Raw genomic sequence first — 24619 nt, 5'->3', positions numbered from 1 at the left:
AAAGTTTATATAAAACTAAGATCTCTTGCCTAGAGAGGCATTCAATCAATATTCACTCAACGAATTTGATAGTCTTCAACGATCAACTTCATCAGTCTCTACTCAAAGTAATCCCGGGTCTACACCCATAGTGTACGTCTCTACAATAAACTCTGCAACTATTATTTGGTGTTTCCATTACAACTGAACGAACATCTTCACTGAGCCAACGAAGGGGATTTGTTCAGTAGTTATTTAATTTTTTTTTGTATTTTTTCCAAAAAAAAAACACAATCTGCTTATTTATTGCCATTACGGCGGAACAAGTTCGCCGGGTCAGCTAGTAATTAATATAAAAATGTGGTTAATCTAATAAATGCTTCTCTGAAAATTTTTTGTAATTTTGAAAACATTTTTTTAATACAAAAATAATTGAATTGATAAATAAGTTAAAATAGCAACCAATTACAAATAAGCCTCAATGTCATAAATTCCAACATAAAATTTTTATTTTTGACAATTATATTGCCAAAAGTAAAATTTCGTTTAAACATTCTTTTTTTGTTTAGTAACAAAAAAGAAGATTTATTCACCGTTGACAGATGTCTGAAAAAATGTAACAGATATATGGAGAATTAAATATGACATTTTACAAGTTTTATATATAAATCATAAAGAAAGAATATTTTATATATAAATCATACAGAAATTCAAAATCTAAGCAAAATTTATAATTATATTCTTTGTGGAACTTTTTCATATGAAGCTGGTTTTATTATTATTTTTTTTAATTTAGTAAACAATGAATACATTTTAGGAGAATATCTTGATGCTAATTTTGATCATTTAGTAGAAGATGGTAGAAGAAAAGACAGAACCTAACTTCTAACTTTAATACTTAAATAAAAAGGCATACTTTTACATCAATCCCAGACAGAAGCATCATTGACACTGAAAGAATCGATTCAATTCAAATTCACTAAAGTAGTTTTGACTTAAAACTTCTACCATTTGGTTCTTTAAGACTAACTATTTTTTGACTTACCCAGAAACTCCTGATGAATGGTATAAGACTGGTGTATTTTGAATAATATCAGTAACTGTAGGTTGTTGGAGAAATACACTATAGGAAGGATGGAGTGCGCTAACACTCAACGCTATTTGAATAAGGAAGCTGGCAATAATTTTCAGCATCATCTTAGATCAATTCACTACCTGAAACAAAATTAAATATTTAAAAATTATATATATTATAAATTTTAAATCTATATTATATTAAATAATTGATGGATTCGACCGTTACTTGATGGAAATTCATTTTATGTAACAATAAAACACTGAAAACTTTGTTTTCAAAACTTCCACAAAATTTATTTTAAATTCTTATCACTACAGCTGTTTCGGCTGATTGCCTTTCTCAAGTGATCTGTTTTTGGCATGGGTTTACACTTTATAGTCTCTAATGAAATAGGTTGAGGAGGGGAGAACTGTTTGTCTCAAGCTGGTCATTCAGAATTATATCTGTGTTTTTTAATTTGTTGAGTTCCATAGATTCTAACAAAGATAGCTTAAGGCCTTTATTTTGAATGTGGAGAATTTTAAATTCGTCATTAAAAGAATGATTATGATCTAGAAGGTGAAGTGCGTATGTAGAATCTGTTTTTCTATTATTGAAAGCCCTTTTATGTTCTGCTATTCGTTTATTAAAATTTCTACCTGTTTGACGAATGTAAGTTTTTGGGCAGTCGCCACATTTAAGTTTGTACACACCACTGTGTAAGTGTTTTTTATGTTGGCTCTTGTTGTTTTTAATATATTTTCCTAGGTTGTTATTTGTTCTGAAAGCTGGTGTTATTCCTTTCTTTTTTATGTGTTTGGCTGTTTTTGTTGATATTTTGCCTGTATATGTAATCGAGCAGAAGGTACTGGGTTTTTTCTCTGGTGGTGGAAATACTAAGTTCAGGGCTTTTTTGTGTAGTTTTTGATTTAACATTTTATTAATTCTTTGTTCGTTGTATCCATTGTTTACTGCTATTTGCGTAATGATATTTAATTCTGTCTCAAAATTGTATTTTGACATAGGAATTGCTGTTAATCTATGTAATATACTATGATAGGCTGCCATTTTATGTTATGTGGGATGGGATGATGAATTGTGAATAGTCGTGTCAGTATGGGTAGGTTTATGAAATATGGAGAAGTCATGTTTGTTTTTAAGTCTGGTAATTTTTAAATCTAAAAAATTTATGGATTGATTTTGTTCTGTTTCTATTGTAAATTCAATATGACTATGAAGAGAATTAATATACGATAAAAATTGGTCAAGTTGCCTGTTAGTTCCTGTGAAACATACCAGTACGTCGTCTACGTATCTCCACCAATATAAAAACTGTATGAATATGGGATGTTTTGAAATCTTTGTCTCTAGATGATCCATAAAAATATCTGATAGCAATGGGCTTAGAGGATTGCCCATTATAAGTCCTGCACTGTTATTTGTATATAATTCATTATTAAATTCAAAGTAGTCCTGGTTTATGCAAACTTCAAGAAAATGTAAAATTTCGGATGTAATGATTGGATTTGTACTATTTTGGTCTAAAAGGTTTTTTACTAGAATAAAAGTTTCTGTAGGAGGGATACTAGGAAAAAGAGGGTTTCTGTAGGGTTCAGTTACCTAACAACTCCAGATTAATTTCATTTGACGTAAAAAATCTTTTTTAAGAAATATTTGCACCCATATCCACACGAAAATTATTATAATAAAGTTGTTAAGTGTTCAGTCATGATTTATAGTAGGAACACAATTTCTAAAGTATTCACTTATTGCAGAAATATTACTTAAATTTCTTGATATTTGCGTAGTATTTTACGTATCCCTACTATGACCTATCATTTTTAAAGAATCCCAAAGATCTCTCCCGTTTTTATTGTCTAATTTTTTTTAATAGAAAGCTTTTTTGACAGTTAATGTAAAAATATTTATAATCGTTTTATATTCATCCCAAGTTTGCATGTTTTTTTCTTATTTTTTGTACGTAATTAGTACATTGTCCCTTTCTCTTTTCATAACACGTAAAATATCAGTCATCGATGGTGCATAATTTTTCGGAATTTTATAGGTTACTTAGGAAACAAGTCGATCCAGTGAGCATATTATATTATTCGTAAAAAATTCAACCTTATCATCAATACTCTCAATAACAAAAATATTCCGCCAAAGTAGAGACTCTAATTCATCATAAAATAGTGTATGGTTTATTGCCTTAAAGTTTCTGACAGTTTTATAAACAATTGCTTTCGTTTTTGTTTCTATGTTTATTTTAGATAACAGCAACTCATTGTCACTGAAATCGGCAATAGCATAAATCGAACTCCGTTTAATAGTTAAAATATAATCAATAAGGGTTCCAGTACTAGATGTGATTCTAGTCGGCTGATCTATGACCTGATGTAACACTAATGTTTTTATTTTGAGAACGATTTCCGAAGTGGAAATAGAAATGTCAACTAAACTTAATATTAAAGTAAAATGTGGCTTATTCCCAACAAAAATAGTAAATTTTATTAAGATGCCACAAGAAAATAGCTTTAGAACAATAGGATAAGTAAATAAAGAATATTCACAAAGAGTTTCTCTTACTTAAACTTACCTTAAAATTAATGAATGCAACCTCGAAATAAAACATTGACACAGTTATATATATATATATATATATATATATATATATATATATATATATATATATATATATATATATACATATATATATATATATATATATATATATATATACATATATATATATATATATATATACATATATATATATATATATACATATATATATATATATATATATATATATATATATATATATATATATATATATATATATATATACGTATTTGGGCACCTCGCCCTTCCGGTAGGGATCTATGGAGGAGTATCACTGAGCCGCAAGCCCTTATCTCTTGCCATACTGCTCCACCATAGGCCGATCAGACACCAGCATATTCTAGTCTAAGCCACAGATTCATTTAGAATTTTAAACTGCTGCGTTAGCCTTTTTGTTTTCTGTACATCGAGCTGGGGATCGAACTCACGTCCACTGAACCACTCGCAGTGAAGCAAATGAGAACCATCCGCCCAGCCCGCTTGGCTATCTGACCGACATTGACACAGTTTACGTATATAAATATAAATATATATATATATATATATATATATATATATATATATATATATATATCATATATGTATATTATATATATATATATATATATATATACATATATATATATATATATATATATATATATATATATATATATTTATATATATACATCCCGCTATCCTTTAGAACTCTTTTCACGTTGCAGTAATTTAGCATCACCAAGAATTGCTATCATTTTCTATTTATAAATTGTGTATGTTCGTTTAGGGCACCTTTGTAGGCTTGGCACTGTTGTCGGTTTTTTAATATTCCGATTTTTTTTATATATTTAATTTTTACATCAAACCTACGTTTTAACATCGAGCGGTAAAATCACTGTATTTGGCATCATTTTAGAGCCAGTAGATGTTGCCGGTATTAATCCTTAAAATAATATTTTAGATACCTAAATATCGATCGGTTGTTTGGGTCAAGTTCGAATAACGACATTGAAACTACCTGCTCACAAGTTGCAGTCTCAACAGGTTTTTTTCTTCGTTTAGATGTTATATTTATTTAACCTAGATATTTTTGCCCAGAGAATCGTGTAGGGGAATATTTTACATAATTTTTAATTTACAACCTGTTTAGTCGAAGCTATCGATGAATAGTTTGAGATAAATATTATGGTTTTATGGGATTAAGGCCTTTATTATTGGTTGTGATTGTGATAATGTTTGAAATTTTGATTTCCATTCCGGAAATCGTTCTCAAACAACGTTTTTCTGTACAAAATGTGTATACACATGTTTACATAATTAGTACAATAAACAAAGCTATTGTAAAATAATAGTGGAAATCAAAACGTTAAATATTAGTTAATTAAAAATGTAATTTTTATCTCAATAACGACCAATAATTGTGGCTTAATCACATAAAAAAATAATATTTGACTTTGACCATGCCATAAGAAAGTAGTTCACGGAACCTCGCTAAATAATTTAAAAAAATCTTATACAGAAATTTAAATTCTAAATAGTATGAGGGGTAGCTGACGAAAAATTCGTAAAGACGTACAGTTGATTTTGCTTTGTTTTTTTTAAACAATATTAAAAGGCAAAAAAAATAATTTTTTGCTTATAAAACGTTTTGTATACATTCTAAAGAAAAATAATTCAAATAATAGTTGTAGACCATAAAAAGTTTTTTATGTAGAGAAATACCAAATTTAAATACATAAATAATTGATATAATTCCAAAAAACCGTAAACTCTATGATATTATGTTTGTAGTAATTTATAAATAATGTTAATAACTTTGTTTTTGGCCTAACGACAGGCAATTATGGCAATTGATGAGTTATTAAAGTGTGCTAAATATCAAGCAGATCAAAAAATATTTTACAATTTATTCAATTTGTTTATGACAGAAAGCGATTATTTAAACAACTGTACTTGTCCAAACAGTATGACTCTACAAGTATTTTGTAACTTGCAATCGATTCTTTTCGCTTTTAGTTTTAGGGTATATTAAAAAAACTTTAACATATTATTAAATTTTTTATTAAAAACCAGTTTGAATAGGGGACTTTTTAGTTTTTAGACCACTTCACGTTTTTTCAGTTTCTTTGACAAGTGAGGATTATCTATTCGCTTATTTCTTAATATGGGCTATGAGCAATTATCTAGTCAAGTCAACACTATTATAGAAGTTACCCATACTTTTTTAGTAGTCATTCAGACGGTTCATCTTAATTGTCCCCATATGGAACATAAGTCCGAGAAAAGTCTTAAATTCTGTTTGTGTTGTTTCTTTCCAAAACGCAATCCTCGATTTTTCTGAACGACTTTGTGCAAATATTTCGTCAGGTCAATCAGAGTCACTTCCACCATTCATTTAATCTACATCGTCCTCGCCAGATGCTTCTAACAATGATTGTAATTCAGCAGTGGTCAATCTACGTTTATATTCCCATTTAGCTTTTTTAGATGTCGAAGGCATATTATTTACATCCATCTTTTTATAAATACTATAACTCACTTTTACGGAGGTAATTAACAATTAAAATGTTCTACTAAAACTATCAACTTACGACTTCCAATACTATAAGGCCACTTGAGGTATAATACGTTTTTACTCAATAATAGTTCCTGTATAAGTAAAATTGTTTTTTAATGTGCTCCATTGAAGCACACTAGACATATTCCAGTTTTGCCATCACATTCTTCAGAGTATGTTTTAACTTTTTTAACTTTTCTATCGTCCTTTCTACTAGTCATGCTTCTTCTTAAAATTTTGTTACATCTTGTACACTTTCTTCTCTTTGTATTATTTACATCGCTTTGCCTGAGATGGTATTTTTGGGTGTAACTGTTCGTGAGGGTTACAACATTTCTTTATTTGCAAATGCCTTCGCGAACTCCAGTCTGAACTCAAGGATAGGTTGTCGCTTTTTTACGTTTTCTATTATTTAGCAACTAAGCATTTACTACTGCGGTATTAAATGCGGTATTAAATATTAATTCCACTGCCACTTTCCGGTACCACTTCAGAATTTTGCGTATTGGGCTTTGGTAAGAAGCCACTTAATCACTAAAATCAACACTCTTTTTCACCAAGTTATAATCGAGAATAGTTTGTGGTTTTAGTACTTGTGTATAATTTTTCTTTTCATCTGATTAAACCAAGATATAACTATTATGTTTAAATGTTGTAAGGATTAAAACTGGTCTTTTGTCGACCCATTTTATTACTTGTAAAATCAATAATGGGGTTAAGTTTCATCGTGAGTAACTGGTTGCAATTTTTTTAATCGAGATTTTGGTTTTACATGTTTTTATAGTAAAACATCTGCACATGAATAATTCGTTTCTTGAACAATGATTTCAATTCATCGACCAATAATCTAAAATAAGGTTTTATTACGTCGTCCGGAATATTATAAACTGGTTCTTTTTCACAAATATATTGGAAATATGGTTTACATTCTATATTTAGAAAAATCTTTTACTGCAACTCTTGTTCCCATAAGACCGTATGTTATAAATAAATATATTCCTATAAGAATTATCTTGAAAGATGAAAAAAATACAATAAAAAAGTGCAATATTAAGTGTTATTTAAAAAATAATAAGTCATTCACGGGCGTACAGTTAAAAACAAAAGTTTTCAGTGTTCTATTGCTTGATTATTATTATCTGGTATTCTGAAAATGTTGACATTTTTTCCTGGTCTGATCTCCCTCAACTAACGTCATCTTTCTTAATTGGTGGGTTGTATTGATCAGGTCTCTTTAAGTGTTTTGTTGCTATCCATAGTGAATGATCTTCTTTAGACAATGTACTAATGTAGTGTTCAAATGTGGCATTGCGTACATCATGTAGCGCTCATCTTAATTGTCTGATTATCTACCTCTTGCTCTTTATTTTTCGACTATTAGTTGTATAATATAATTCGGAGTGTTATTTGTCTTTTCTTGATTGGGAATTGTTAATCGTGTAGCTCCATATGAAATAGTAGGAGATGAAAACGGCAGCATATTCATCCATAAAAAAAAGGAAACGCGATAAAGATATCTGAAACAACTGTTTTATGTTATAAGAGATGAAATAGTCCGAAATTACCAAAACAGGTGAACAGGGCACTATAAAGAGGAAGTAAAATTAGCTATGAAACAGTTTGAATGAGAAAAAGAAGTAAGCTTAGACCAAATACCAGCAGGAATTATTCAACTGAAGAAAAAAATTAAATCGATAACAATATTCACTCCATTTACAGAAAAGGCGGTGACCCGCAATTATTTTAAGAACTTCTTTAATAGCCTCCAGTCAAAAATTTCCTAACCATGTTTAAAAAACGTACGGAATGCACTGTATATACTAACCCAAGTCGTCAACATACTTGTTGTTGCAGTTATGTATTACGATCAACTTAAAGGTTATGCACGACTCCCCTTGTATAGGTACACAGGCAAACACATGCGGGAGAAAAAAGATTTGTCATACCGTTACATTATGTCAAATTTCAACGTTGAATATTTTATGGTCCCCTTTGGGTTATAAAACGAATGATCGACTTTTTCTCGCACAGATCCCTGCTATGTAACTTTACAAAGCGAGTTTGTTGGGAATTAAAGAACCGTCTATGGCATCATATAATTTTAGCTAATATTTCACGTTCTGCGACGCATTCCACGTTTGACACATTGTCTTTTTTAGTTTTCTGTCATTCTATTTGTTAAATCCTATCTCATTCTCGTCACAGCGTCAAGGAGCAGTAAATGTGTATACTGAACGGGAGGCATATGTCTAACAGTGAATGTTGGAGATTTTTCGAGTTTATCATATCTTCTTCTTTGAGTGCCTCTGCTATCGGAGATTGGATATCATTAGGGCGATTCTAATTTTATTTACTGCTGTTTTGAATAATTCGTTAGTGGTACAGACAAACCACTCTCTTAAATTTCTCATCCAGGACATTCTTCTACGGCCTGGATTTCTGCGTCCTTGGATTTTTTAATGTATTATATTTTGTAGGAATATGTACTTTTGTCCTCTCATCAGGTGGCCAAACTATTCAAGTTTTCTCTTTTTTATATTCAGTATAACTTCTGGATCGTTATTTATTCTGCGTATTACCTCTTCATTTGTAATTTTATCCACCCAACTTATTTTTAGTATACGGCGGTAGCACCACATCTCAAAGCTTTCAAGATTTTTAACATTCTTCTGTTTAAGAGTTAATGCCTCAACAACCGTAAAGCAAAGTACTGAATACATACTAAGTAGTTAACTAAAAGTGGACGTATGCAAAGAGATGTATGACGTAATCGTATGGTATTCGCTAATAATCCTGTCAGGTAATATGCCACACACTTCTGTGCGTTAATTCGTTTACGCAACTAAGCCTCTTTTGACATAACATATATAGGAGCAAAGATATATACCTATAGTCCTTTTAGTGTTGATGTATTTGATTTGTACGTCGTAGTATTCTATTAGTTAAATGGTACCATTTGAGGTACTTTACGTCACGATTGGACTAATAGGATCAAAGATACATAACTAAGGCCCTTTTGCCAAGCTACTCTATTTAATTTTTATATCTCATTGTATTATATTAGTTAAATTCTATCATTTAAGGTACGAAACGTCATGATTGGACTAATAGGACCGCAGATACATAACTAAGGCCCTTTTGACAAGCTGATGTATTTTATTTTTCTATCTTATTGTATTCGATTGGTTAAATCCTATCATTTGAGGTACTGTACGTCACGATTGGGCCACTAAAAACAAAGATACGTAACTAAGGCCCTTTTGACGTGATGCTGTATTTGATTTCTATGTCATTGTATTCTATTGGTTAAGTGCTATCATTTGAGGTATCGTACGTCACGATTGGACTAATAGGACCGAAGATACATAACTAAGGCCATTTTGACATGCTACTCCATTAAATTTTTATACCTCATTGTATTTTATTTGTCAAATCCTTTCATTTGAGGTACTGCACGTCATGATTGGACTAATAGAACTAAAGATACACAACTAAGGCCCTTTTGACATTGTTCTGCATTTGATTTTTCTATCCCATTGTATTATTTATGTTAAATCCTATCATTAGAGGTACTATACGTCACGATTGGACTAATAGGACCGAAGATACGTGACTACGGCCCTTTGGACATGTTGCTGTATTTAATTTTTTTATTTCATTGTTTTTAATTGGTTAAATCCTGTCATTTGAGATAATGTACGTCACGATTGGACTTATAGAAACGAAGATATATAATTAAGGCCTTTTTGACATGCTGCTATATTTGATTTTTCTGTCTTATTGTATTTTATTGGTTAAATCCTATCATTTGAGGTGCTGTACGTCGCGACTGGATGAATTGGAGCGAAGATACAATAGGTAGTTGCAATATATCATAACCCGTTACTTTTAACCAAACATGATGCCAGAATGATTTGTAGATGAAAAAAATATATATATATATATATTCTTAAATTTACTATTTCGTCGTGGGTAATATTATATTCAACAACGATGCCAAATTTCTGATGCTAAAATGATTGATAATGAAAGTGGGATATACATTTTCATGTATATAATGGCAGCGAGTAAACGGTAAAACCCTGAACTAAATATATATAATATTTTCACTGTACCATCATTTTAGACTCAAACATTTTCTGGAATAAACTTATATAACTCAGTAAGGGATAAAAAGAGAGAGCGGATATTTTAAAATACCAACACTGTATCAAGACTCTAATCAATGAGATGGTTAAAATTCTTGTAACAAGTACGGGAAAACAGTTATTAAGGTCTTGTAAAGTAGCGTCGATATACAGATGCTACTTTGCAAGACGATGCTAAATTGATGGTAAAAGCATAATGTATCGATGCGAAAATGATAGTAGGATGTATATATGTATATACATGTATATATATATATATATATATATATATATATATATATATATATATATATATATATATATATATATATATATACCCGGTATTTAGGCAGCACACGCCCTTCCGGTAGGGATCTATGGAGGAGTATTACCAAGCCGCAAGCCCTTATCTCTTGCCGTACTGCTCCACCATAGGCCGATCAGATACCAGCATATTCTAGACTAAGCCGCAGATTCATTTAGAATTTTAAACTGCTGCGTTAGCCTTTTTGTTTTCTGTACACCGAGCTGGGGATTGAACTGACATCTCTCGCAGTGAAGCGAAAGAGAAGCCAGCCGCCCAGCCCGCTTGGCTATCCTATCTCAATATATATATATATATATATATATATATATATATATATATATATATACACTTCTCCAAGAAATTAACGCACCACTTTGAAATATTAAAATATTTTATTAGCGTTAATAAAAATTTCCATTGTAATGTTATATTTTGCAAGCCCCTTGTATATGCTATTCGTACACTCTATATTTATTGACTGTGTTTTATCGCTATAGTTTTTTTTTGCAACAAAACAAAAAGAAGAAAAAAATGTACTTATTCTATAAATATACTAATTTCCAAGTGTTCACGAATTTTATTCGGCTACTGTTTAATTGTTGATTATTGTTAATAGTGTTTATTATGGAGCGTCAATCACGTAATTTAACCCGAGATGAATGTGCCCAAGCAGCAATACTGTCGGAAGAAGGTTGGAGATACCGAAGAATTGGTTGTCGGTTTAATGTGTCCCACACATCCATCTCACGGGTGTTAAAAAGATTCCTCGAAACAGGGGATCATACACGCAGACCAGGGCAAGGACGAAACCGGGTAACTACCCCTATTCAAGATCGATTTTTAAGAATTTCTGCTCTTCGAAACGTTTTGTAACACATCGAAGTCTACAAATTCAGCTTCGAGACGTGCATGCTATACAAATTAGTACTGAAACTGTTCGCCAGCGACTTAGGGAATACAACTTAACACCTAGGATTGCCGTCAGAGATCCTCTATTAACTGCAGAGCATCGAAGGGGGAGACTACATTTTGCCAGAGAACACGTTAATTGGTTAGAGGCTGACTGGGAACGAGTGCTATCTACTGATAAATCCCGATTTTGTTTGTACAATAACGACAGACGTGTTAGTGTGTTGCGACGACCCATCGAACGATATGCTCAGTGTAACTTCTCACACACCACATTTTTTGGTGGAGGATCCATTATGGTGTGGGGTGGTAATTCTTTGACCGCACGTACGGACCTAGTGGTCATACAAAATGGAACTGTTATAGCTGAAACGTACATATTGGAGATCCTGGAGCAACGTGTAGTACCATTCGCTCCTTATATCGCTGAAAATTTCTTACTAATGCAAGATAATGTCAGACCTCACGCTGCACAGATCATCAGAAATTATCTAGAAGAGGTAGAAATTAACACTATGGAATGGCCAGCACGTAGTCCGGATTTAAATCCGATTGAAAATCTCTGGGATATCCTTGGTAGGCGATTAAGAGCTACACCGATCCAACCAAACAACGTACAGGAAGTGGGAGAGAGGCTGATCCAGATTTGGAGAGAATTAGACCAAAATGAAATACCGCAATTAATTTTAAGTATGGGCCAACGATTTGAGGCTGTTATACGTAGTATAAGTGGAAACACTCGTTATTAAGACTTTTTTCATATTTTAGTTTACTTTTGTTATCATTATTTTTTTAGAATTTTCCTTTTTACTTTTTTTTCTCCTGTACTTCAACATGTTCTGATGATAAGACAAATTGTTATAATTACTAATAAAATGTAGAGTAAATCTGGTGAAGTTTTATTTTTTATTCTTTGCCTGTTTGCAAATAAAATTGATTTATTGAAGTGGTGCGTTAATTTCTTGGAGAAGTGTATATATATATATATATATATATATATATATATATATATATATATATATATATATATATATATATATATATATATATTGAGATGATTGGTGTTTAAAGAAAATAATTTATAAATTATATACTAGATAATATTAGATATAAAAAGTATTTGGTTATTTTAATAAGTTGTATACTAGAGAATTTAATAAAAATTATTTATGTGAGGGCATTTTTAAGAAATTAGCATGTAATAGGTGTATGAAGTTTATTTTAATAATTATAATATTGTAAATATATTTAAGTGAGCCATGTGAATAGGCAACCAGATATACATACTCTGAAAGTGACGTTTAAGTAATGATTGCGAATATAAAGTGGGGTTATAATAATATGTTGTTTAAAATGTGTAGTTTATTAAATTAGAGTGTTAGTTACTGATTTAAGTGTATATTCTGATCTGAAAAGCCTAAATGTCAACAAAATTATCAATAGAAACTTAAAGAATTCTCCAGAATACAGAATTTGACCTTTGTTTACGGTAGAACGTTCTCGAATATGATTATGTCTATGGTTCCAAGATATACTTTTTCCAGAACATTCATATAGGTAGGGAATAGAACAAATCGAACAGGATTTCTTGCTAGATGGTTCTGGAAGATTGAAAAGGTATAAATACTCGGTGATTTGGATTCAAGATAGCAGTTTAGTATGAAAGTTAGTTAGAGTTAGTATGAAATAAGCCATTCAGTTAGTAAGAAGAAGTCAGATCAGTTACAGTTTAGTTAGAATTAGGAAGAAAGTATAAAGTATGTAATAATCGGTGATTTAGTATTAAAATTTGATAATATTGGAAAGTATATTAGAAGAATATTGGTTGGATATTGGAAGAAATTAAAAATTATATTATGATTGGAGATTAGTATAAATCAACTTATGATAATTATATGGTGATTGGATATTGGTATATTGAAAAGAAGAATAAATATAAATGCTGTTTGCTGGTTTGCTTGGTGGTTTATAAATGTTGGTGAAGAAAAATATTTTAAATTGGTGGAAGCTGATAATTGGAAAAAGTAATTTCACAAAAACAAGGATAACCGAAGCTGAGAACGAAGATATTGAGTGGTGATTAAAATCCATATAGTGGAAAACAGTTCATTTAGGCACTCAGTGACAGAAAGGTACAAAATTTTGTTAATATAATTTAGTTAGTGTCATAACAATTTCAATTTTGAAGATAGTTTGTTTAAATTTTACATTGTCTATAGAATTTAATTAGTTTAATAAGAATTTTAATTTAAAAGATAGTTTATTTTAAATTTTACATAGGTTATGTTAGATATATATGTGTGTTTCATAATAGATATAATAAAGATAATTTAAAAAGTGCTTACAAACTAATTCTTTGAGAACCGCGATAAAAACCCTATATTATTAAAAACACTCATTGCTCATCATTCACAAACAAATAATACGTCATAACAATATATATATATATATATATATATATATATATATATATATATATATATATATATATATATATATATATATATATATATATATATATATATATATATATATATTATTGTGATATTTAAAGTCTTGGTGCGCCAAGCAATAATTAGCTAATTAATTTTTTTATTAATTAAAATTATTTAAATGATATGATTATGACTCTATCACAATTTTTAATTCTTTTATCTTAGGGTTAATTCGTGCTTCAATATCTATGCTATTACATGTGAAAGGTAAGGTCCAAAGAATACCGGAATAATAAAAAACACATATGATCTAACACTATATATTGAAATAAAAATAATGAAATAAATTCACACTCAAAAGTTTTCAATAAACAAATCTCATATAACGATTCTCAAAATTTTGTTCTACGTACGTGAACAATCAAAATTAATGGTACAAACAATATTAATTGAAATCTCAAAATTCCAAACTATTCTAACTCTCCTAATCAAAATATTTATATCCTTTCTAAATTAAGTGTAAAAATTGTGTTATCAATAAAAGAAAAAAACTGCAGAAAACAAAAATATTTCTCTCTGATGATGAGTGGTCCAAATCCTTGTTCCTTGTAGACTATATTATCTCCTCTCAACCGTTCCCTATGTAATCAGCAATCTTACAACAGATTGTTGCAAGTATATCGTCCTTAATGATCTCCTTCAAAAGCATAAATCATTCAAATTATGATAGCCTTTCTCCTCTCGATAAACTGAATCTCTCGTTGGCCCGAGTGAAAAATGACTCTTGGAATATCTTCTCTTTACGATAAACTGAAGTAGAAAAATATGACTTACAATATTTTGCTTCTTCAGCTTCTGTCAGATACACTAACTTCACAAAAACTCACTAACATTCAACACTACTGCTTGCTACTTCTCGGGAACCGCCAGAGAACAATCACTGTTCGTCTTACAGACTTGAAAAACTAACTGATTATCTTTTCTCTCTCCTAAATCTAGCTAAACTTTCATTCCTACATACCTATCCCACCTTTTTCAATCTCCGCCAATCAAAACTCGTCACAATTCCCCCATTTTTTCATTTCGATAACAAACAAATTTTTACCTATGATTATAAAATTTCCTAAAACTTATTTACAAATAATATTTTTCTATAATTCTTAAAAACTAACAAAAACCTCTTTCTAAAATCTCTTCTATTGTCTTTAATCACTGCATTAATGTATTTGGAAAACCCGGTTCAATTGTCTTTTGATTTCACTTAAAATTATGCGGGTCACTCAAGTATAACAAAGAAATAACTTATGTATAGCTTACATTTTGTTTAGTACAGGTAATCCAAGAATTTAATAACTTTCCTTCTTCGAAATGTTTGTTGGTTATACTTTCTGACAAACCCCCGCCATTTGATCTGCCGAAAACTCTTTGTTAAATTTTAAAAATGACAAAAGTTTTCTAGGATCAAATTATTTCACTATGTTATTAAAATCTACTTATGATACTGATAAATGTCGTGAATGTTAAAATACCCCGTATATTGCCTGTCTTTATACGGGATTGGATATATTTTCGTTTTACATTTTTCCAAGTATTTTCCCTTAAAAGAAAGTTCATAATTTTTAGCCACTCGGTTTACTTCATTAATAAGATCTCCATGGTTTCCTAAAATCTTCTCTATTTTCTTTCCCCTGTTTTCTCCACAATTTATTTTTCTTTCATCCTCCTTTTGTTCACATGTGTTCACTGTCCATAATACTTCTTCACAAAATTCTGGATTCTCGTCCATCAGTGCCATTTTTTTTTGTTTTCTTTTTATCCTCTAATTCCCTTTGGTATTCCGAGCACCATGTTTCTATTCCTTTCATTTCTCTGATGATACTTTCTTTTTCTTCCTGCTTCGATTCTGTTTTATCGTCGGTTGCCAACAATTCTTCTGTACCTTCTATTTCCTGTTTTTCTCTGGTCTCCATCTTATTTTCCTGCTTTCTTTTCGAACTCTTCTTCTTTTTCTTCCTTCTCTTTTTCTCTTCTGTTAGATCTTGTTCTTGTACTTTCGGTTTATCCTCTACAGTCATATCGATTTCTTTGCGTTTTTCCTGTGCATTGATCCTTCCAGTATTTGTTTTCCTATCTGTTTGCTTTTTTTCTCCTGTGTTGTCTGGTTCTGCTCTGATTTCCAGTTTATTTTTCGAAAAATTTATGGTGATATCTTTTTTCCTCAATTCATCAATTCCCGCTATCATATCATGATTTAAATCTTCAATCACCACACATTTCATAATATGGAATTTGTTTCCCACTCTTATCTGTACTCCCAAACTTTCGTTTACTGTCGTCAAATTTTTATTGTTTGCACCCACTAAATCAACCCTAGGAATCTTATACACAAATCTGTCCAAATTTAATTCTTTTACTAGTTTTTTATTGATTAGCGATATCTCCGAGCCAGAATCAATCACAATTTTAATCGCTTTATGTTTTATAAATGCATCTAAAAATATTAGATTAGAATTAGAAATTTGTCTTTCGTTTCCTATTGCTACATGATTCATCTCCCTTCTATTTTGTTGTTGGAAGCTCTGGTTATTTCTATCGTCCCTTTGTTCGTTAGTATTCCTATTCGGAGAATTTTGTGCATCTCTATTCCTGTTGTGATTTTCATTTGTTCTATTTTGTGTATCATTCCGGTTATCGTAATTTTGTTCTCTATTGTAATTATTGTAATTTCTCGGCCTATATTCGTTTGTTGATCTGGGATGTCGGTTTCTCTGGTCATAATTTGATGAATACCTTCTTTCCGGTCCATTATATTGGTCATGTTGTCTTCTATTTCTCATTTCTTTTCTTTTCGCTTCTTTTAATTGAAGGAATTGGCACAAACTATTAATATCTTGATAGTTTCTCAAAATCACGTGATCTTCCAACGTTTCCTCAAAATGTCTGCTGATCATTTCTACCAGCTGTTCGGTAGAATATTTGTATTCTAGATATTTTGAATTATTATATATCTGTAAAGCATATCTTTCTTCAGATATTCCCATTTTTTCGTGATATTTTCCATTCTGTAGCTCTTGGTTGATTTCTCTCTGTTTATTTTTCCCCCAGAAATAGTTGAGAAATTTATTTTCAAAATCTGTCTAATTTTCAAACTCATCTTCCTTGCTTTCATACCATAACGCTGCTCCTTCTTTCAAATGGTTTCTAATTGTTTCTTTGCACTCGTCAAAATATCTAATATGTTGTAATTTGGTTTTCAAATTTTTAACAAACGGTACTGGGTGTGTTTTCCGAATATCCCCGCCAAATTGTATTTTCGACTCGCTTGTTCCATGGATGATAACTTCTTTTCTCTCTACCCCTCTTAGTTCAATTTCTGCCATTTGTTTTTCATTTTGCTTTAATCTTCTTTCTACTTCCTTCCTGTCTTCTTGTAGCGCCATTTCAAATTTTTCTTCTAACTGTTCTAATTCTTTTTTCTGTACAGTCTTAATATCTTTCATTTTAGTTTCTATTTCTTCTCTCTGCATCTCTAGTTTCCTCTCTGTTTCTTCTCTGACTTTTTCTAAACAGACTTTTACCTCATTTTCATATTTGTCAAAACGCTTTTCCATTTTTCTATCATTTTCTTCTAATTTTTGTTCTATTGCTAGCCTTGTTTCCCGTTGGTTTTCTTCCATTGTCTGTTTTGTTTCTTGTTGATTTCTATCAATTTTCTTTGATGTTTCAATTTGGTTTTTCTCTATTGTTTGTGTCTGTATTTGCATCATTGCTAATAATTTTTCCAGCATCCCTGTTTCTTTTCTTTCCTCCATTATTGTAGCATTTCCTTCATTATCCGATCCTTCATCAATAATTGTTTCCTCTTCTCTGTTATCCTCCTTCCTTTCTTGCATTTTGCTTTGACTCCTTGTGGTCGACATGTTGTTTCTTTTCGTTACTGTTTTTGTCCCCGCCAAATGTGAAATTTTACAACACTCTATATGTTTCAGAACACGACAATATTTCTCCCCAAATGTATTAAATTTTCACGACAAATATCAAATATGCAATCAGTAAAATTCAAATAATTCAAAATAAATATCAAATGTACGATTGGTAAAGAAAATAAAATCAAATAATTCAATAGCAGTAAATATCCACTAACTACGATCAATCAATAAATCAAATTTATATTCCCTGGAAAAATTGTCAAAATACTTTCAAATTCAAATTCCCTCAATGTTATATGTTTTTATCTCTGGATCACCTGTACTTATTCCAGATCTCTTTCTCTTCCTTCAAATGTAAAGCTGCGATATTTTCAAGCCCCACGTTTTGGAAGCCAGTTATTGTGATATTTAAAGTCTTGGTGCGCCAAGCAATAATTAGCTAATTAATTTTTTTATTAATTAAAATTATTTAAATGATATGATTATGACTCTATCACAATTTTTAATTCTTTTATCTCAGGGTTAATTCGTGCTTCAATATCTATGCTATTACATGTGAAAGGTAAGGTCCAAAGAATACCGGAATAATAAAAAACACATATGATCTAACACTATATATTGAAATAAAAATAATGAAATAAATTCACACTCAAAAGTTTTCAATAAACAAATCTCATATAACGATTCTCAAAATTTTGTTCTACGTACGTGAACAATCAAAATTAATGGTACAAACAATATTAATTGAAATCTCAAAATTCCAAACTATTCTAACTCTCCTAATCAAAATATTTATATCCTTTCTAAATTAAGTGTAAAAATTGTGTTATCAATAAAAGAAAAAAACTGCAGAAAACAAAAATATCTCTCTCTGATGATGAGTGGTCCAAATCCTTGTTCCTTGTAGACTATATTATCTCCTCTCAACCGTTCCCTATGTAATCAGCAATCTTACAACAGATTGTTGCAAGTATATCGTCCTTAATGATCTCCTTCAAAAGCATAAATCATTCAAATTATGATAGCCTTTCTCCTCTCGATAAACTGAATCTCTCGTTGGCCCTAGTGAAAAATGACTCTTGGAATATCTTCTCTTTACGATAAACTGAATCTCTCGTTGGCCTGAACAGTGACTCTTGGAATATAAGTAGAAAAATATGACTTACAATATTTTGCTGCTTCAGCTTCTGTCAGATACACTAACTCCACACAAACTCACTAACATTCAACACTACTGCTTGCTACTTCTCGGGAACCGCCAGAGAACAATCACTGTTTGTCTTACAGACTTGAAAAACCAACTGATTATCTTTTCTCTCTCCTAAATCTAGCTAAAGTTTCATTCCTACATACCTATCCCGCCTTTTTCAAACTCCGCCAATCAAAACTCGTCACAATTCCCCCATTTTTTCATTTCGATAACAAACAAATTTTTACCTATGATTATAAAATTTCCTAAAACTTATTTACAAATAATATTTTTCTATAATTCTTAAAAACTAACAAAAACCTCTTTCTAAAATCTCTTCTATTGTCTTTAATCACTGCATTAATGTATTTGGAAAACCCGGTTCAATTGTCTTTTGATTTCACTTAAAATTATGCGGGTCACTCAAGTATAACAAAGAAATAACTCATGTATAGCTTACATTTTGTTTAGTACAGGTAATCCAAGAATTTAATAACTTTCCTTCTTCGAAATGTTTGTTGGTTATACTTTCTGAATTGTTTTAATGTTTTTTGAAATTTGAAATATTTTATAACAAACCAATATTTTTCTCGATTTTACATATCATAACAATATATATGTAAAGAGGTTCGGAAAGATTTTCGCGGTTAGTACAATTAAACCTAGAGCTAAGACTAATACTATTATAAAAATTAATACTAAACTCACCAGTCTTCCGGGTTGAACCGCGTTAATTTCCATTGCGCCGAGCTTTCGACATCCTCTCTGATGACTTCTTCAGGGCTTCCGAGGTCTCAGTCTCCCGAGCCCCCAGACACTACTGCACTGATTACTATTCACTTCAGAATTGACCTCGGAAGCCCTGAAGAAGACATCAGAGAAGATGTCAAAAGCTGGGCGCAATGAAAATTAACGCGGTTCAACCCGGGAAGACTGGTGAGTTTAATATTAATTTTTATAATAGTATTAATATTAGCTCTAAGTTTAATATATATAGATATAATATAAGTAAAATGTAAAATATATATATATATATATATATATATATATATATATATATATATATATATATATATATATATATATATATATATATATATATATATATATATATATATATATATATATATATATATATATATATATATATATATATATATATATATATATATATTAGTACAGTAAACCTAGAGCTAAGATTAATACAAGTATATAATATAAGTAAAATGTAAAATATATATATATATATATATATATATATATATATATATATATTAGTACAGTAAACCTAGAGCTAAGATTAATACTATTATAAAAATTAATAATAAACTCACCAGTCTTCCCGGGTTGAACCGCGTCGATATCAATTTTGCCGAGCTTTCGACATCCTCTCTGATGTCTTCTTCAGGGCTTCCGAGGTCTCAGTCTCCCGAGCCCCCAGGCACTACTACACTCACTCACTCACTACACTCACTCACAGTGAGTGTAGTAGTATCTGGGGGCTCGGGAGACTGAGACCTCGGAAGCCCTGAAGAAGACATCAGAGAAGATGTCGAAAGCTCGGCAAAATGGATATCGACGCGGTTCAACCCGAAAGACTGGTGAGTTTATTATTAATTTTTATAATAGTATTAATCTTAGCTCTAGGTGTAATATATATATATATATATATATATATATATATATATATATATATATATATATATATTATTGTGATATTTAAAGTCTTGCTGCGCCAAGCAATAATTAGCTAATTAATTTTTTGATTAATTAAAATTATTTAAATGATATGATTATGACTCTATCACAATTTTTAATTCTTTTATCTCAGGGTTAAATTCGTGCTTCAATATCTATGCTATTACATGTGAAAGGTAAGGTCCAAAGAATACCGGAATAATAAAAAACACATATGATCTAACACTATATTTTGAAATAAAAATAATGAAATAATTCACACTCAAAAGTTTTCAATAAACAAATCTCATATAATGATTCTCAAAATTTTGTTCTACGTACGTGAACAATTCAAAATTAATGGTACAAACAATATTAATTGAAATCTCAAAATTCCAAACTATTCTAACTCTCCTAATCAAAATATTTATATCCTTTCTAAATTAAGTGTAAAAATTGTGTTATCAATAAAAGAAAAAAACTGCAGAAAACAAAAATATCTCTCTCTGATGATGAGTGGTCCAAATCCTTGTTCCTTGTAGACTATATGATCTCCTCTCAACCGCTCCCTATGTAATCAGCAATCTGACAACAGATTGTTGCAAGTATATCGTCCTTAATGATCTCCTTCAAAAAGCACAAATCATTCAAATTATGATAGCCTTTCTCCTCTCGATAAACTGAATCTCTCGTTGGCCCGAGTGAAAAATGACTCTTGGAATATCTTCTCTTTACGATAAACTGAATCTCTCGTTGGCCTGAACAGTGACTCTTGGAATATAAGTAGAAAAATATGACTTACAATATTTTGCTTCTTCAGCTTCTGTCAGATACACTAACTCCACAAAAACTCACTAACATTCAACACTACTGCTTGCTACATTTCGGGAACCGCCAGAGAACAATCACTGTTCGTCTTACAGACTTGGAAAACCAACTGATTATCTTTTCCCTCTCCTCAATCTAGCTAAACTTTCATTCCTACATACCTATCCCACCTTTTTCAATCTCCGCCAATCAAAACTCGTCACAATTCCCCCATTTCTCTCTCCTCAATCTAGCTAAACTTTCATTCCTACATACCTATCCCACCTTTTTCAATCTCCGCCAATCAAAACTCGTCACAATTCCCCCATTTTTTCATTTCGATAACAAACAAATTTTTACCTATAATTATAAAATTTCCTAAAACTTATTTACAAATAATGTTTTTCTATAATTCTTAAAAACTAACAAAAACCTCTTTCTAAAATCTCTTCTATTGTCTCTAATCACTGCATTAATGTATTTGGAAAACCCGGTTCAATTGTTTTTGGATTTCACTTGAAATTATGCGGGTCACTCAAGTATAACAAAGAAATAATTTATGTATAGCTTACATTTTGTTTAGTACAGGTAATCCAAGAATTTAAAAACTTTCCTTCTTCGAAATGTTTGTTGGTTATTCTTTCTGAATTATTTTAATGTTTTTTGAACTTTGAAATATTTTAAACAAACCAATATTTTTCTCGATTTTACATATCATAACAATATATATATATATATATATATATATATATATATATATATATATATATATATATATATATATATATATATATTACATATGTTATATGTGAAAATAGTCACCTTGGACCACTCAAGGGTTACCGACACTTTGGTTTCGCAATATCAGTTCCTATTTTATAATCCTTTCAGTAAGCGTTCCCATAGAGATAGCTGGCCATGCACGGACATCAAACTCTGACCAAAGCTGGCCTTTCATGTGAAATGCCGACACCACATTTTGTAGGAAGGTTATAAATTTAGGACTTAAACATTATTGTCTCACTCGTCATTTAAGTTTATTGCTAATAACAGATTTGTATTATAATTTTATTTGCTTAATTTTATCGTAGAACAAAGTGTAACTTTTAATTGTGAAATAAATCTTTTTAAAAAGTCAATCAAGAAGTTAGTTATTTAATATTTGAAACTCACTAGCAAGGGCGGATCCCTAACCCTCAATGGAAAATGAACCTAGAGCCGTCCTCCTTCAACTGGATACTACGGAAGGAACACCTGGTGAAGCCCCTGGTATCAGGTCCCGTTAGAAAACAAGAGGTCCTCGATGTTTCTGTTAATGTAAGTTATTGAATCATCCCGTTTTTACTATTTTAATATTTGCAAACGTACCGTACATACATCATAATATTTTCAATTTATAATCTTGACTATACATAAAGTCAAGCCAAGTTGATTATCTAATAAGGAAATATTTTACTATATTTTACTTTATTTTACTTTATTTTACCACATTTTACTTGATTTTACCATAGTTTACTTGATTTTACTATATTTCATTTTATTTTACCATTTTTACCTTTCGTATATTGTGTTTTTTTACTTCTACTGACATACTATTATCAAAATGCCTGAAACACGTTCATAAACCCAAGTTGAAATTGAACCCTACAAACTTTCAGAAATATTTTCCATAATTCCTGAGTTTGAAGGAGTCCCAATCTCTCTTCCAACATTCTTAGACGCATGTGATTGCGTGAATAAAATGTCTTCGGGAGACCAACGTATCTTATTAACGATTCACATTAAAAATAAACTAAGAGGTAAAGCAGCTCAACTAATAAACTCTAGAAAACCAACTTAATATACGGATATCAAAAATTTATTAAACCTTCATTTCGGAGATAGTAGAGATCTCACTTCTTTAATTCATGACCTACAAAGACTTCGACAGTTATCAAATGAATCTCCCTTAACCTTTTTCAGCAGACTACAAGTTCTTAATGCAAACATGCATGCCCCAATCCAAAAATTAGGATTAACACAAGATCAAAAGACCGCCCAATGCACGTTAATTGACTCTATGGCTTTGAATAGTCTTTTAACTGGACTAGAACCCCGCTAAGGACAAATAATTAGGGCTAGTAACCCTAAAGATCTTATTGAAGCCAGTAACCGTATCCGACGGGAACTTCAGTTATCGTATTTCGAATCACAAAAATCAATTAAAGATAGCCAAAATAATCCAAAACCTTCCCAACCGATGAGAAAAACCTCATCTAATTTTTCTAAATGCACAAGTTGTGGTCGTATTGGCCATCTAAATAGCAGATATCGCTCATCACGTTTTCCTTCTTACCAAAATCAATATAACGGTACACCACAAAACTACCAAAATAATTAAAACCATTACCCATCTAATCAATATAATGGTAGACCACAAAATTACCCAAGTAATCAAAGGCAATACTCTTCCAATCAACAAAATTTAAACTCACAGAGATCGAACTTCACTTCTCAAAATTAACCGCAGAATCGCCCCTCTTTCAGCAAAGAGCTCATGTCCTTAATAATTACCCTGATGATCTCGTAGAATCTTATGAAGATTATTATACAAAAATGATCTTCAAACTGACTATTTTTACGATTATACCAATGATACATCTGATTAAATCAATGATACACCTGATACAGAAAATTATCAGGATTTTCTTTCGCTACCCAATCAGAACCATCCTCCAGTACATACTTATCTTTAAACCGATATTATGAACGTACAACAACAAATCCAAGCCCTGAATTTGGACAATTTCGATCAACATGTGAATTTGACTTTGACCGCATAATAGGCCTAGATTTCCTAGACCATTACGAATGTATAATAGACCTTAAAACTAGACAACTTCATACAAACTTTAAAACTCTTACCCTGCATAAAGTTGGACAAGAGACGCATAAACCCACAGAAAATACTCCGGTGATATTTCCTACAAAAATAGTACCGCCAAATAATTTTCAAACATATCCGAAATCAAACACAAACACATATCCGAAATTAAACTCAACAAA

General features: G+C 30.7%; 1 protein-coding gene across 4 annotated transcripts in view; it reads right to left on the bottom strand.

Moving 5' to 3' along the window:
- Nucleotides 1–24619, bottom strand: part of LOC140439760 (peroxidase-like) — a 489498-nt gene that overhangs the window by 387695 nt on the left and 77184 nt on the right. For 3 of the 4 annotated variants that reach the window (XM_072529899.1, XM_072529900.1, XM_072529902.1), the window contains exon 2: nt 1025–1194. In XM_072529899.1, the coding sequence (XP_072386000.1) occupies nt 1025–1176 (152 nt within the window). In that variant the 5' untranslated portion in view covers nt 1177–1194. Of the gene's footprint in view, nt 1–1024; nt 1195–22747; nt 22884–24619 lie in introns of all 4 variants that reach the window. The other variant, XM_072529901.1, reaches the window with a different exon arrangement.

The sequence above is a fragment of the Diabrotica undecimpunctata genome, chromosome 4 (assembly GCF_040954645.1).
Source record: "Diabrotica undecimpunctata isolate CICGRU chromosome 4, icDiaUnde3, whole genome shotgun sequence".
Classification (NCBI taxonomy): domain Eukaryota; kingdom Metazoa; phylum Arthropoda; class Insecta; order Coleoptera; family Chrysomelidae; genus Diabrotica; species Diabrotica undecimpunctata.
This window is presented reverse-complemented; position numbering and strand designations above follow the sequence as displayed.